The sequence below is a fragment of the Protomyctophum parallelum genome, assembly GCF_964188405.1.
Source record: "Protomyctophum parallelum genome assembly, chromosome: 14".
Lineage (NCBI taxonomy): Eukaryota > Metazoa > Chordata > Actinopteri > Myctophiformes > Myctophidae > Protomyctophum > Protomyctophum parallelum.
The window spans coordinates 23,616,802-23,634,116 of NC_139709.1; the positions used below are offsets into that span (position 1 = coordinate 23,616,802).

At 41.4% G+C, this 17,315-nt stretch overlaps 1 protein-coding gene across 5 annotated transcripts in view; it reads right to left on the reverse strand.

Annotated features, from left to right (window-relative positions):
• Positions 1 to 17,315, reverse strand: part of palmda (palmdelphin a) — a 36,410-nt gene that overhangs the window by 12,488 nt on the left and 6,607 nt on the right. For 3 of the 5 annotated variants that reach the window (XR_014570287.1, XR_014570288.1, XM_083782388.1), the window contains 7 exons: positions 16,981 to 17,061; positions 14,551 to 14,675; positions 13,848 to 13,962; positions 13,581 to 13,605; positions 12,662 to 12,748; positions 12,153 to 12,313; positions 10,288 to 11,251 (listed from right to left, as the gene is read on the reverse strand). Coding sequence is in view for 3 of the 5 variants with exons in the window: in XM_083782388.1 (XP_083638514.1) it covers positions 10,288 to 11,251; positions 12,153 to 12,313; positions 12,662 to 12,748; positions 13,581 to 13,605; positions 13,848 to 13,962; positions 14,551 to 14,675; positions 16,981 to 17,061 (1,558 nt within the window). In the remaining 2 variants the exon portion in view is untranslated. Of the gene's footprint in view, positions 1 to 7,197; positions 8,123 to 10,287; positions 11,252 to 12,152; positions 12,314 to 12,661; positions 12,749 to 13,580; positions 13,606 to 13,847; positions 13,963 to 14,550; positions 14,676 to 16,980; positions 17,062 to 17,315 lie in introns of those variants that run through there. The other 2 variants (XM_083782390.1, XM_083782389.1) reach the window with 2 other exon arrangements.

Consider the following 17,315-nt stretch of genomic DNA (forward strand, 5'->3'; position numbering starts at 1 on the left):
CGACCCCTCTATCATGAGATGACAGCCAACAATGTCATCATCTTGGAGCCAGACTCTTCCCGCAGTGCCTCCAGGACCCGCCTTCTTTCCCCGGGCGGCTTCTCCGATCGGTCAGCAGGCCTGGACACCATGTCCGCCAATGTCATCGTCGTGGAGACCTCCAATCTGATCATCCGCAGCGCGTCAGAGTTTTGCTTGAGCTCGGCTCCGTTATCGGTGGAACCACAGGAGAGCACCTTCTCCTCCAACCCTTTCTTCAAGCTACGTTCGCTCAGCAGCCAATCCCTGGTGGAGCAGGAGATCCGCGTGGTGAGGCAGAGAGAGGACGAGTGGAGGAGGCAGAGGGAGGAGGAGTGGAGGAAGAGGAGGAGAGAAGAAGAGTGGCGAAGAGTGCAGGAGAAGGAGAGATATGATACGGTGCTGGTATCTCCCGGGATGAATGATAACGCTAGCTATACCAGTATGTATTATTTACTACACTCAATAGCCATCAGCCATTTTAGAAATATTTGTTTTATATATTACAATTGGGGTTGCAAAATAGCAGGATGAAAAGTGACGGTATCTTTCTTACTCTCTCTCTATTCCTATTCCATACTGTTATTTATACAATTTTTAGCCTATGTTTTAGACTAGTTCCAATATACCGGCAATCTGGAACTTATTTAATGAATAAAATGTTATTATATCCAATCTCTATGGTAACGTTTGTTATTATAAGATAACTACTGTAGCACATCTGTGGTGTTAACTATAGCACATTGGTGTTCTCTCTATACTACTGGTTGACAAGTAGTAGGCTACTGTATGAAGCACATAAACACAATATCTCTTCTGGCGAAGTGGGGTTTCCCTCCAGGCTGAGCAGATATTTGATATCGCACACTGGGTTTGACTCTTGGATAGGACATAAAATGTACAGCTTTCAGATTCTTAACAGTGGCAACGAAAAACAAACTGTAGATTGGTATGTGGAAATGCTTCTTGCCATTTTGCCTCCCCAATTAAATCATATAAAAAAGGTTCCCAGGATACTGTATGCATATAGTTGAGGGATAATCTTATATTTAACTAGTATTATCTCATGATTTAAAAAATGCTTCCTCCCTGCCCATCTGTCATACCACCCTCATGTAAATGCATGGTAGGCGAGGTTCCAGACAGAAGTGCCTCCTCACCTCCGTCCCCATCGAGGAACCGCAGAATGGAACGATCGAGCCTGTCCTGTGACCACAAGGTAGGATCTCACTGTTCTCACTGAACATGCATGCTCAAACGCAGACAAACGCTAACCTTTATTCAAAGAAACCGCCAAAGTAGAAAAAAGCGGTTCTCCCAAAACAATGCAAGACTATGACCATTCATGACTTTTATAACTATTGTCGCAATGTGTGTACGTTATCCATTCATTCATTCTTTCTTTCTGAGCGGTGCTAGCCTGTCATGTGGCATCCTAAAAGGCAAACCTTTTTTTCCGTATAAACCTTTTGGTCCCTGCGGGCCTAATTAGTGATCTATGATGACGTTCTCATCATCATCATACATCATCATGATAAAGGACACCGCTCACTTCACTTTGAAATTATTATTTAACTTTATTAGAAATATACCTATTCATTTGTCATTTTCACTTTATTGTTCATTCACTCAAATGTTTCTATTTGGGAACTGATTGATTTGTTAATCAGCTTGAGACTGATTAAGTTGCTAATCCATTCAGTTCACAATAGTGTTGTAGTCGAGTCCATCTAAAGCGAGACCGAGTCAAGACCGAGTGTGGGAGAGGGTCGAGTTTTTTAAGTCCACTGACCGGAAGTCAAGGGTTGACATTCGCCTTAACTTGACACATATGCTATGCTAAGCTTTACCGTTCAGCTGCGTTGCATTGTTCACACGTTGGACTAGTAGGGAACCGCAGAACATGTGACAAATGTCTGCGGGTGTTTTCTTTTATATATATTGTAGTTAATGTTAGTTAATGAGCTTTTTGAGCCACTGACTACACGTTGAGTGTGTGTGTGCTGTGTTATACTGTGTGTGGAGAGAGGGGGAGATGGAGCACAGCGGAGGTGTTTGTTTAGAGAAAGATATTTTGTGTTGTGTTGTGTTGTGTTTATAGCTATATATCTCATGTTGTGTTTATAGCAGACTCCTCACTCCAACTTGCAATTGTAGTTTGGGCAACTCGAAAGCAAACTCCACATTTTATTTACCGATACTGGTGTTGGTATCGGGACATCTCTACTTATAATGCTAATGTGAATGGGCTCCTCATAATATGGGTATTATAATACATTTATTGCATTGCAGTGATTCGTGATTTGAGTGGACTCGGTGGGGGTAGAGTCCCTTGGTCCAAGATCAAATTAAGGGCGAGACTGAGACGAGACCGAGTAAATTAAAATGTGGACTCGAGACCGGAATTGACGGGTTAAGGACTCTAGTATTACAACACTAGTTCACAACCCATAGCAAATATTCATAGTTTAGTTCATTTATTCATCAATTCTCATAGCATCCGTTATTCTATCTGCCATTCATCTATCAATAATTTTTCCACATCTGTTTCAATTCATTCATCCCCCACTCCCTACCCATCCATCCATCTATCTTGAATCTAGTGGTTGAACTGAATCCCCCCTCCCACCCAGTTCCATGCACTCATCCATCCATGTTGAATCTAGTGATTGAGATGAATCTCCCCTCCCACCCAGTTCCATGCACTCATCCATCCATGTTGAATCTAGTGATTGAGATGAATCTTCCCTCCCCACCTAGAATCTCCCCTCCCCACCCATCCATCCAACCATGTTGAATCCAGTGGTTGAGATGAATCTCCCCTCCCCACCCATCCATCCATCCATCCATGTTGAATCCAGTGGTTGAGATGAATCTCCCTTCCCCACCCATCCATCCATCCATCCATCCATGTTGAATCCAGTAGTTGAGATGAATCTCCCTTCCCCACCCATCCATCCATCCATCCATCCATGTTGAATCCAGTAGTTGAGATGAATCTCCCTTCCCCACCCATCCATCCATCCATCCATGTTGAATCCAGTGGTTGAGATGAATCTCCCCTCCCCATCCATCCATCCACCCATCCATCCATCCATGTTGAATCCAGTGGTTGAGATGAATCTCCCCTCCCCATCCATCCATCCATCCATCCATCCATCCATCCATCCATCCATCCATGTTGAATCCAGTGGTTGAGATGAATCTCCCCTCCCCATCCATCCATCCATCCATCCATCCATCCATCCATCCATCCATGTTCAATCCAGTGGTTGAGATGAATCTCCTCTCCCCACCCACCCATCCATCCATCCATGTTGAATCCAGTGGTTGAGATGAATCTCCTCTCCCCATCCATCCATCCATCCATCCATCCATCCATCCATCCATCCATCCATGTTGAATCCAGTGGTTGAGATGAATCTCCCCTCCCCACCCAGTTCCCACCAGCCCTCATGCTACCACAACGACAGAACGCCATGGCGCAGCGATGGGAGGCCAGCCTTCAAGCCAATCAGAAGCAAGAATGAACCGGACTCCCAGATGGACCCATTCTAAACCAGAAGGGAAACGCACATCGTCCTTCCCTACTTCCTATAATTCAAATACCAATGTTTTTATAAAAGTTTTTTGAGGTGGTTCATGGTTGACCTAAATTTTCAGTCTTTGCTATCCATGAAACAACTCAAAATGGTAAATAGATGTAATGGTAATAGGCGCCGAATATTAGGTAGGCCTATGTTGGAAAATGAAGGAGAATAACAGCAGCATGACAGTGTGCAGTCATTTAATGTTCAATATGTCAGGCACTTTGTTTTCCAGATTTTGTTTGATATTTACTAATTCTATTCTTAATTTTAAACTGCATTGCAATGATTTTCTGGAGGAATTTTTATTCATCTATTTATTTTTATTTTAGTATTTAAATATACCAACATTTATCGGGGATCAGGAAGTGATCAGACAGCATACATTAATTATGTTATTTATGAAAAAAAAAATAGCTTTTTTTATCAGTTCTTTGAAACACTTGTTTTGATGTGGATGTAAACCCAGACATTGGAAATCGCTGCTCAAAGAAGGTTTTAACAAGCTATTAATGAAAAGAGATTGAGAGGGCGACAGGTTTCAGTGTCAGCCATTGCTCCGTAGACAGTGCTACAGTGGAGAACTGATCTTTAGATGCCTTGTACAGATGATGAACAGACATAGTATTATGATGCCCATTACAAATTGCATGGTCATTTTATATATGGTAGAACTTGGCTAAACTCATTTATGAATCTGCTCAGTCTGCACTGTCTTCAGAGTGAATAATATCTTATTACAGTTGGTGAAGATCCGGTGAAAAATTCTATATATTTTTTATGTCCCATCTTGCTTACTCAAAAGATATATTTATTATATTGTATTTTTACTGGATATAGTAATATAGTAGTATTTATAAACCAAGCAATGACCTGATAATTGTGTTCTTATGAGAGAGAGAGAGAGAGAGAGAGAGAGAGAGAGAGAGAGAGAGTTAACTAGATAAAGTGCCCCTCGGTCTCCACCAGGCCAGGTCAGGTTGTGGCCTCCTGGTGGCGCTATAATAGGCCAATGTGAAATTTCATCTTACGCCTTTGGATGGCAATTGGATGATTTAAGGCATTTTGTTCCAAAAATGGGTTTTGCAAAAATCCACCTGTTGGTGGCGCTATGTGAGGCCAATGTGAAAAGGGTGGGATGTATTCCTCAGCCTAGTAGGAAAGTCTGTGAAATATTTCACGTGAATTGCATGCTGCGTTCATGGTACATTGGTACATTTTGAAAGCCAATGTTAGCTAATTAGGATGGAATATGAAATATCGGACAGATCCGTCTTGAACACATGACTATAGAGATAGTGTGTAACAATTTGCGGGATTTCTGGACAGAATCTGGAGGAGTAATATATGTTTTTCAAAAGTCGGCCTCCTGGTGGCGCTATAACTGGCCGTTCTGAAAAAATTGGGGCAGAGGTTCATCGTTGGCATCCAGTGGAGTGTGTGTGCAAAATTTGGCATCGACCGGGTTAACGGTGCCGGAGATTAGCTGGACTGACGGACGGACTCACGTACATGGACGGAGTGCAAAACATACTCTCTCCCCATGCCTTTGGCCTGGTGGAGACAAAAAGCTATGAATTTATTTATTGCAAGTTAATTGTTATTTTGTTGGAATGACCATTTTAAATTGTACAGTGTAGACCTGCTATGTTTTGTTGTGTTGTTTTTGGGCTTACTCATTGGCCTGCTTTTTACACCAGGGCCAACAAGTGATAACCAGAGCTACCAGTACCTACCTACCTAGCTTGGTTTCCACTGAATGGCCAGCTTTTCCTGCTGCTGAATAAACTGCATTCAAGTCAACTCAGTAATCAGAGTTCTTCCTCAAACAGAATAGTTGAATAGCATGTTTTTGAAAAAACAAAAAACAAAACAATGGCATTATTTCTGTGTTTCAATATTAAGCCACTGTTTTGATAGCACTATATGCTTTTAGTTGTCTGCACTGTTGTGGTAGAGTAGCCCATGATGTAAATCTCAACGTAGCCTTTTGCATCTGGGCTGCCAGCTACCAGCCTGCGCAGTGTTGATCGTGTACAGTATCTAGCCGTTGTCATGTCATGTTGTTTGCAATATTTCTGAGGTGTCTTGAATGCAGCGTAATGGCTAAGACTTGAGCAAGGGGTTCACAGTTCATTTCAGCATGGCATCATTGTAGTAGACTATTTCCCACATATTTTGCACTACTGTCTATAATATTGTATGCTCAATGTCGACCCTGTTATTTCATTGCAATAGCGATTTGGGGTTCACAACTGTCATTGTAGCAACTGTATTATAACTATTCGTGCTCGGATAGAATTATGACGAATCACTACTGCTAAACATTTAACTACGGTAAACTTTTGTTATGTACGGGGGAAAAACCATTCAGTTGAGTTTTCTTTTAATTTCTCCTTTTCTGTATTGATGACCGTTGTGTTCTACCACTGCTGACTGAATATAAAGCAAGTACTGGGTGATGCCACGCAGTACTTGCTAGGACATTCTGTATGGACTCATGTAGCCACTTATGTGAATGTTTGGTTTTCTCTTCGATAGTCACTTTATTCTGCTTCCGTTGTGATTTATTTACCTTCAGCTGGAATCATTTATAATTGCCAAATTAAATGTCCAGTGATGAAACCAACAAGAGTGTGAGTTGTTTGTATTTGGTAAATAAATGGTAAATGGTGCATTTATATAGCGCCTTTATCCAAGGCGCTTTACAGAGATTGTGCATTACATTCACCCATTCACACACACATTCATACACCGATGGCAGCGGAAACCATGCAAGGCACCAACTAGCACATCGGGAGCAATTAGGGGTTCAGTGTCTTGCTCAAGGACACTTCGACAGTAACTCTGGGGGAGCCCGGGTTCGAACTGGCAACCTTACGGTTACCATCCAGGCACTCTACCCCTGAGCCACCGCCGCCCATATTTGAGATGTATAGGCCTACAGTATTAAAAATAAAAGGTTGCACATCTCAACCTCTTCTGACTATTACATCATACTGTATTGTTAGGCTGGTGGTGTGTTATGTACTGTACACAGGCCATTCAGTTGCTCACTATTGATTTGTTTCACATTGAAAGGTTCCGTGCAGTATAGGGGAGTCGGTCCTGAATGCAATTACACAATGATGCTAGTGACAATTGAAGTCAGTAGTCTGATTCCAGTTACCATTGATCCCCTATTGGGAAGTGGAAGATCCAACAATGATGAGGCCATGATAACAGCCTTTCTCTAATGGCTAAAATAACCCCCCCCCCCCATACTATATATATACTAGGTGTACAGAAAGTGTTAATATTATGTTTTTATGTGGCCACACCCACCAACCAGTTCATTAAGTATACCTTGTTTTCACCTTAGCACCACCCCCCTGAACTTAAGCCTCGCCCACAGCTGTTGTTGTATGATAATGTGGGAGGGGTTAGGGTTATGATGTCACAAAAATGATGTTATTTCGATTGGGCCTTTCAGCTTTCAGGAAGAAACCAAAAATACACAGGGAAGACATATTTGAATATTATAACCACACCTGGGGGTCTATTAGAGTAAAGCAGAAAAAGTACAAAACTCACAGCAATATTTAATGGACCAGAGTAATCACACTCCTAATGGGACATCTGTTAAAATTGTTCATAGTTTTACATTTATTTGTTCTATAAATATCAGACACCCTCTCATGGTTCTCACAATTCCAAGTGCTTCCTCAAGAAAGCACAGCAGAGTCTGTACTGTCAATGTCAGTCAGGAGGACTATTAGAACTACCACAACTTCATAACTTGTAAGGAAAGCCCGAAACATCATTAAGGACACTAGCCACACTGTTCTCACACCTTCCATTTACTGTAGCAAACATCACACAACGACCGTCTCAGTAACAGTTTATTTGCTCACATATGTTGCTGAACAACCAAAGGCACATAATAGTTGTATTATGTAAAGTTATCCTGTACTGTATATTGCATAATTTACTGCATTATGTACTTTGCTAATAAGTTCTTATATTTACTGTTGGGTAATGTCATGTAATAGCTAGAGTGAGAAGCTGTCGTGGGACTTGCAGATCTGTATGTTTCATGTTCTCCCGTGATAAAAGTCTGACTCGTAATTGATCAGGAATTCCTCGTCATGAAGTGTGCATTGTGTACACGGTCTAGTATGTCGGTCTGCACTGTGTTTTTGTTGGTTTCCTTTTGTTTGGACAGAGAGAGCCCAGAGCACATGTACGTATTTGATGTACTTCAATATTGTGGGTCAGTGATTGCTGATTTAAGCGGTCTAACCTGGCCTGAGTCAGGCTAATTCGACTTCGACAATGTTGTGCATTGAGCTAATCGATGCACACAGATATATAAATATATATATATATAATATATATGGACATGTCAAGTCAAAATAGCAGTGTTGTTAAACAGGATCTGGTGGTTCATATACGATTATTCCCCTTGCTTTATGGGGTGAGGGGGGTGTCTGTTCAAATGATCAGCTCCTCTTCAATCCACAATTGGACAGCTGTAACTGACAGGAGAGAAAACGCATGCATGCGCAATTGCGCGCGCACACACACACACACACACACACACACACACACACACACACACATACACACATACACACACACACACGTATGCATTAGTTGTAGCGTCACAGTCCCGCCCCCGATGAGAGCCCAGGAAATAATTCCCCATTAATTTCCCCCATAGACTTTTCAAAAAGTATTTATTTAAAGACGTTTACGCCGTGGACAAAGCCAACTCTTGTGACAAATCATGATGACAATGCACACAATGTTTTGGGAGGATCAAATAATTAGTAAGAAGAAAAGAAAGGCAGGATACAAACACTTATTGTTTATTTGATCGGCCCAAAACATTGTGTTTATTGTCATGATTTGTCACAACAAGAGTTGGCTTTGTCCACGGCGTAAACGTCTTTAAATACGTCTTTAAATGAAACGTCTATGGGGGAAATGAATGGGGAATTATTTCCTGGGCCCTGCGACGCTTTATTTCACAGCAGCTAGTTGTCATTCTGTCACTGACACTAACAGAGGAAATGAGAGAAAATAGGAAGTGACTCAAGCTGATGCTCAGCATGACCCTGCAGGAGACATCTGGGCCCTTTCACATCAGATAAGATTAATTCAGATTAATGCTTATGCACGCACGCATGCATGCACGCACACACACGCACACGCACGCGCGCACACACACACACACACACACACACACACACACACACACACACACACACACACACACACACACACACACACACAGTGTTGTGATATTGTTTAGTGTTTAGTTAGACACAGGAGATGAGCTGTTAGTTTTGATTAGTAACAAAAGTTTATTAAAATTCTTAATTTACATGGTAGTCACTCACTGTCACAGTCTCTCTCTCTCACACACACACACACACACACACACACACACACACACACACACACACACACACACACACACACACACACACACACACACACACACCAATACACCAGCCACATACAAAAAGTTAGGTATGAAAATTAGATTAGAAAAGTTTGCATTTAAAGCATCTTAACCTAGCGTCTACCGTCTGACCTTTTGGTCACTAACATTATCTTCTAAATCAGTGGTTCTCAAACATTATAAGTTTTATAAATGTGTATCTGTCAGTGGAAAACAAACAAGTGGTTCTGTTGGGGTGTCGGACTATTGGCTGTCAGACTATTGGCTGTCGGACTATGTAGAGTAGACTGTACTGTACTGTACTGCCTCTCATCATGCACCTGTGCATGTGCTACTCTGTGCTGGTGTTACACTAAAAACTACTGGTGTTACACTAAAAACTCAACTTCCCATCATGCACCTGTGCACAGTGTGAAGCTCAACAGTCACCTGTTGGTACTCTAAACAGACAGACAGACAGACAAAGGGACAAACAGCTGTTTCTTGGAGTGGCTGCACCTCAAAAATACAGATCTATCGCTGTGATCTTGTATATTGCCTATTTTCAAATAGCCGAATTTATAGTGTGTATATTAAAGTAATCCAATTGATATATTAACAAATTTAGCTGGGACCACCTGGAACCCCCTGAAGAACCACTTTGAGAACCACTGTTGTAATAATAATGTTGTAATAACATAATAATAGGACATAATAGGACACACATTCATTGAGTTATATGGGTTAATATTTGGCTAATATTTTACAAGTGAGCCAGGTAGATTATGTATAGGCGGGTAAGTGGGGTGCATACGTTGGTTAGACATACTAACAGTACGACAGGCATCAGTCCGACAACACTGGCGCTCCCGACATGCGTAGCAGGTTAAAACTAACCTGTGGCAGGTTAAAACTAACCCGTGGCTCCCGACATGCGTGGCAGGTTAAAACTAACCCATGGCTTTCTGTGAGGTTAGCTTTAGGGTTTTGGGTAGGGTGTCGGACTAATGCCTGTCACACTGTTAGTACCTCAGACCAAACACATGCACCCGGGTAAGTATAGGTACAGTGTATAGGCTGATAGACAGACAGAAGATAGATAGCCAGACAGACAGACAGACAGACAGATAGATAATCAATATAATAGCTTTAATGGTAGATTTATATTTCCTTATCTCTTCTCAGTCTGTTAAGAGGTTAGGTGTCAGCAAACCGTGCAACAGGCTTTGTGATCTTTATTGATCTTTTTGATACCTGCTTTCCGTCTGTCTGAGGCCATGTCCTCCTGCCAGGCTTCTCCATTGGCTTCTGTCTTGGCTTCCTGCAACGTTTTCTCACCATAGACGTATTCATCATAATCATCATCGTCACCGATGACAACAAGCTCCGCCTTGATGGAACCGTCGTACTCTTGGTCGCTCTCATCCTGACTAGTCTGGAAGCCCAGGAAGACGGCTGTGATTGGCTCGTTGGTGTCCATGGCGTCGAGTATTCTGTAAGGCGCGTCTGGTTCACAGAGAGGGGAGGGGGCCCGAGCAAAGCCTCTGGGATCGTAGAACAGAGCAGCAGACGCCGATTTGACGTCTCGGTGGTGCAGACCGCCACGCTCTGGCCGGTAAGGGGGCGGCTTGTAGACGTACAGTTCCTCCTCCTCCACGCTGACGTAATCGCTCAGAGGAATGTGATTGGCCGGAGTGTAGGAGAGCTCCGGATGGTAGGCGGGCACGGCCACTTCCGGGTTGTGTGCTCTCGGCGGAGGCCGGGGGCAGACAATGGCTCGCGGGCTCCTCTCGCTGACACTTCTTACAACACTGTTGATGGAGGAGCGCTTGCCACGGTAATCCTCACACTGGTTTCTGTGACCATTTCTCTCCTGGTGGTAGACAGAGTGATCATCTTCCTGTCTGCGGAAGCCAGGTCCTACCCATTGTTGGTTTCTATGGTGATTCCCCTGGTCGTTGTGGGAAACTCTGTCTTTCTGACTTCTGTAACAACTTTCCTGGTCACTAGAGTGGTGTTGGTTGTCTTCCTCCCACTGGTTGTTTCTGAGGACATGGTTACCATGGTGATGGCTGTCATGCTGGTTGTTATAGTGATGCCCCTCGCCCTTTCCGTTCTGCCGATGGTTTCCACGGCGATGCTGTGTAGCATCCCTGAGCAGCTGTTCTACTTCACTGGGTGACAACTCAGACACGTTGCCCCCCATGTCATGCGAGCCCTATAGAAGCACAACCATGAAAGAGGTCAGATTGCATCTTTTGAAGGCCATGTACTAGATTGAAAATGTTATTTCACAGTATGTAGAATGGGGACATTTCAAACGAAAGCACAAGTCAATACAAAAACTGCTACTTTGAGGATGAAACCATGCATGAAAAGCACCAAGACTTGTTTACATCAGGGTCCTCCATTTTCAATTCATCAGAACATTTAAAGACGTACAAATATACACTATGAAAAACTGGAAATCATCATATAAAGAAAGTGAAAAAGGGAAACATCACATTATTATTGCCATAAGCATATTCTGAAATCAACGATTGTGGAGTACTGCATGTTCAGGCCACTATAAGGTGTTCACATCAAGGTATATAAAAATAAGCTATGGACGTTTGCTCCATTTGGCACTTTCTCCATCTGTATGTTTAGCCTACCTCTTTTAGACAGGAGGTAGTCTCTCGAGACAGACTTTCGAAAGAGGGCTCTGGTTTTCCTTTGTTATGCCAATTTCACAGATTGGAGAGGAGGCAACATTGTGTTCCATAGCTGTTGTCATTTGACACATTTTTATTCAGTTCCTTTTTGGTCATTTCATGCATTTTAGTGCAATGTAAATTAATCACCCAAGACCTTTGGGTGTTGTTTGGTGATACACAGCCCTGCTGTTAAGTGTTAACAACACCTTCTATGGAATTACCTTAAGCATTTTGTATTTGTTTATTTGTTTATTTGTTTATTTGTTTATTTGTTTATTTGTTTATTTGTTTATTTATTTATTTATTTATTTATACATGAATATTGTGTACTTAATACTGTAAGCTTAACCTCAGCATGTACATGATCCTGACAATATACTAGTCTACAGTATATGAATACCAATATTAGTGTTGTAATATTACCCTGTTGGCTTCCAGGGCGAAAACACACTTTCTGCCGTCATCATAAACTTTTACTCCCGAGCAGTGACTCAGCTCCTGGGGGGTCACTGTCGCCGTAGAGACGACCTTGCTCTCTCCCGTTAGAAGATTCTTAGCCACATTGATCTCCATGGCAAACAAAGCTGAGGGACAACGAGAGAGATAAAGAGACAGGCAGGGAGAGAGAGCTTATCTATATAGTTGATTTAAAACAGAGATGAAATTCAAAGTGCAACTATTATATTGCCATGACCTCTCTGTCAAAATGGTTAGCAATTGATTGTGAGTTATAGCTGTACGGTTTATGAACAGAGCTGCACACTGGCTGCGGTCAAGTCGACCAATGTGGTGACGCATCTCCTTTAGCCAAATGGAACAAGGGGGGTCCCACTTAAATATGTTGTACCATGATTTCCCTAGGCCTGGGTAGTAACAAAATTGAAAACGAAATGCAAAATAAATTCTGTGTCTGTTCTGTCTGTGTGTCTCACTCTGTCGTGGTGGATTAGCATGTCCATTGGCTGATAGAGACAAGGATTGTGGTTGATCAGGGGTGGCTGTGATGTACTGGATGGGCTCTAGGGAGAAAACACAAAACACTGTCAATTTAGCTGTGGATAGCAACAAAGGGAAACCTACAAGGCACTCTTCTGGTGAAAAAGTAAAAAAGCTGTGATGAGGACTAAGGGCCGATTCATACTCCTATTTTAGAGCCGAATAAAAGTCGGTTCGGCACTGTAGAGCCTACAATTTGACGTCATTTGAGGTTCGGGGGGGTGGGTACCGTCCTAAAGTCGGCTCTTCGGTGCTATTGAAAATTTCTGACGAGCCGAAATCGTTTCGGCACTACAGCGCCGAAACAGCGGTAAAATAGGAGTATGAATCGGCCCTTAGACTGTTTAGAATGTCCAGTGGCCGTGGGTACACCAAAACGTACTAGAAAACGACATTAGAGAACATTAAAGATTGATACAGCGTGTGGGAGGGACTTTCCTGAAATAACTGCAAAGGGTTCAGTGTTTGGCTGCATTTCTACCACAACTAAATATTTTAGTAAATTGTTAAATAGTACAATGACGAATGTACTGAATGCATGCAGCGGATGACATGATCACTTGCTGTGTATACTGTACTTGTACTGTATTAATAATAATACTAATAGTATTATAATAGTATTATAATAGTGTCGTTATTTATTCACTGTAATAACAATTCCTTGTAGGTGCATACATACCTGGGGAACAACATTCTTATGATCATTATAAAATACTTCAATACTACAATCTGGAACAGGGGCTCAGCCACAGTGTTGTCAGATTAACTGATTAATTAATGCTAACTAATTAAAATAATGAGTTATAATTCTATTTTGGGAATGTAGATGTGTTTCTAAGAATGTAAACTCGTCACCTGGAATGAAGTTCTTCTGGGCTTCCTGAAAGACACACACAACAGTTAGTGTGTGTGTGTGTGTGTGTGTGTGTGTGTGAGTGTGAGTGTGAGTGTGTGTGTGTGTGTGTGTGTGTGTGTGTGTGTGTGTGTGTGTGTGTGTGTGTGTGTGTGTGTGTGTGTGTGTGTGTGTGTGTGTGTGTGTGTGTGTGCGTGTGCGTGTGCGTGTGCGTGTGCGTGTGCGTGTGTGCATGCGTGCGTGCGTGCGTGCGTGCAGTGCCAGCATACCTTGATAATTTCCTCAGGGCTTTTCTCCACAGCCTTCAGTCTGAGGAGGATGAATCTCTCATTGGTGGAGATCATGGACTCCTCCCTTTCCAGAGACTCCACCTCACTCTCTATCCTAACAGATCAGAGGGTAAAGGTCAGTTTGCTGCTAATAATGATATGGATGATACTCTCTAGGAAGGAATGGTACATGTTATTAATGCTGACATGCATGGAGGTAATGGATTTGGAGTTCTCTGAAGGTCAGGGTTGACGGAAGTTTGGCAATTGGGGAAGAAAATAATTGAGTGCTACAAGCACAGACCTCAGCGCTTGTCTGTAAAAGACTGATACACTTTAGGGGATATAATGTTGTTGAACCCAGCTCTGGTAGTAATGACTATTGAAATGAGAAGCAAAGCTGACAGATCATACTTGTCCAGATGCGAAATTGAGGATTGGATCAGTACTGATGAGACTGATGACGCATCACAAGTACAGACAAGTATGCATATTGAAAACAGGCCCATGTGTTCATTGTTTGGGCTCTCTTTCTTTGGCTTGAACAAAGAAAATGCATAAAAGCAATATTTACATATACATGTCAGTACAACATAAATATATAGTATAGCGATTATGATTTCAGCTCAGCTCAGATTCCCCTGCTGCTGACAGAGTATACGTATATAGCCTAGAAAGAATATTTGTTGCGTCTGTGTTTTACCTGTGTATGTTATTCTGCAGTATTCTTGTCTGTTGTTGGTCAGCCAACAGGCTCTTTTGCCGCTGCTGCAGTGCGTTGTGGGAAGCTGAGTCCCCCAGTAGCCACTGTTCTCTCAGAGCCGTCTTCTGTTGACACAACGGACAAATTCAGTTCAATTCATTAGTTGGAGCAATTGTGTTAAAAAAAAGCAATGCTGTGGTGTGTGTGGTCACTGAATACCATTCTCAAACTCTGTGTTGCTTGTGTCTAGGAGTTCAAACACAGGAGCAGGGAAACATCACCACGGCATTTAGAGTGGTAAGGTCGCTGCTGACTAAAATGTGTCAAGCAGTTTGACCCAGTGGATACCGGATATATGGCTGCCTCTAACTTTAGCTGCTCACAGATGGGAATACTCTTGGGAGATGAATGATCCTGTAGGGTTAATAAGGTCTGTACTCTTTGCTGTAAACAAACTTTTCCATTGTATAAAAAAATCATCTTGATTTATATTGATATCGATTGATTGATTGAATGATTGATTGTGTGATTATGATAGGTGTGATTATGCTCTTTATAGTGAGGTAGACTCTGCAGTAATAGGGAAACCTTGATATTTCTGCAGATGTTTAAATTTTGACTTCAAAGAAAATATGAGTGAACATATTATTATCTTCATCATCTTTGGAAGGTGGTCACGCTGTAGTGTTAGAGCAAAGTCTGTTCCGACCTCACATTGTGATTGCCTGAGGGTGCATTGTAATAACTGATAATATCCCCTGGCATAGCAGTCAGACGTCCACCTTGTTTAACTTACCTGTATCCTAGCAACAGCCACTGAAGCTGTTAGTAATACAATAGTAGTGATACAAAACTGTGTTTGGCCTTGTCCCTATGACCGCAATACACACTGTAAAACTCATGTATTATTGCATAGCACAGTATAATACTTAATTATGAATTAATTACAACATACTCCAGTATGCAATGAAATGAATAGTGAAAGAACTCATATGTTTATTATGACTCCTCACATTGAGTAATTCAATGCATGTGTTTCTCTTTGTGACACTAAATCTAATCCATAAATGTGTGAAGAAATGTATTTCCTGTCCTGGTATGAGCATTGAAAGAAAATAAATCACAACATACTGAGTGATAACAAGGGAATGTATTGGTTAAAATTAGGGCCGGGACTAATTGCGATTAATTTAGATTAATTAACTACAGAAAAATGTATCACGATTAACTACAGATAAATTAATCGCACCTTTTTTTTCACCGCGGAACGTTTCTCACTGGGCGCTTTTCTATAGTACTGAAAACTGGAAATAATAAAAAGTCACCCCATTTTGTGTTGCCTAGAACTGGAGGTCTGACAAAAAACAGTAACAATATGAAGTAAGTACAGCTTTGTGATGTCACTGAGATGTACTTGTTACTGTTACAATTTTTTTTTCAGACCTCCAGTTCTAGGCAACACAGAATGGGGTGACTTTTTATTATTATTAGTATATTAATGACAGTAAAATGTTGAAAATGAGTGGTATCCTGTAGTCACTATTCGTTGATTCACTGGGATACCAAAAAACATTAAAAAAAAAAGGTTTCTCGCTGTTCTCGGGTTGAATATTGATATGCGATTAAAATGCGATTAATCTAGATTAATTAATCGCAAAGCCTCTGATTAATTAGATAAAAAATTTTAATCGAGTCCCAGCTCTAGTTAAAATATTGTTGAATATATAACCCTTAAATATTTTCGGTTGACAAGATTTGATCATAGGGGGAGCTGTGGGGAAAAAGCATGGTAGCAATAGTTCCAGGAAGTGAGGTACCAGGAACAGCTATTGGACAAAGGGAAACCTGCTGTGGCCTCCTGACTTGAAGGTTAGGTGAGAAATATTAGTTTCCCTTTTTGAGCAATGCATGGAAAATAGTTTTTTTTGTCCGATTACTTTTGGATTACTTTTGGGATTTACTGACACAGTTACAGGACCTTTATTTATTTTAGTTTAATATAACTCATACATTAAATTTGATGGTTCTGATTGTCATTAGCCATTAACAGTTAAGGATTAACCTGTGTTGTCATGACTTGTCATACTTTTTATTTGTGTTTTTTCTATTCACTTGGTCATTAAAATCCACAGAATGAGAGGTCTGCTCTGCCGGAAACATTGCGAAAAAAAAGAGGTATGGCCATTTTTGTATACCACACCATAGACAACCAATATAAGGCATAATTTCATCATACTTTAAGTAGCATGTGACATGTCAAACTAGGGGGTTTTCATGATTCTGAATAATAATTCTAAAATAAATAAAGGTCCTGTACCCGTGTCAGTAAATATGCCCTCAAATTTTGGATGGCTGGCTCCCTGGCTATATATCTCTACCAGTATTCTGACATCATTTGGAGGTATAGTACTGTAAATGGGTTTTGCGGACCTTCAGGTGTTTTAGTTTGAGTTTCTCTCTGTCCAGTTCCTGTTTCTTCTGTCTGATGTCCTCCTGAACACGACGCTTCTCCTGGGACAAAAAGGAACAGGAGAAAAGTGGAACATTGAGTAAATGAGAGCAGAGGAGACATGAGTAAAGAGAGATCACACCTTTTTGCGTATTATTAGCCATTGCAAGGCTTCACTGTCATTGCAAAACATTTTACAGTACCTATTCTAAAAATATCATTCCCTGTTGATAGTGTTTCTGAATTTTTTAATTGATTAACTTTGTCTTCTACACACAAAAGATATAGGTAGAAGTTGCTTGTAGTGTCTGAGTAG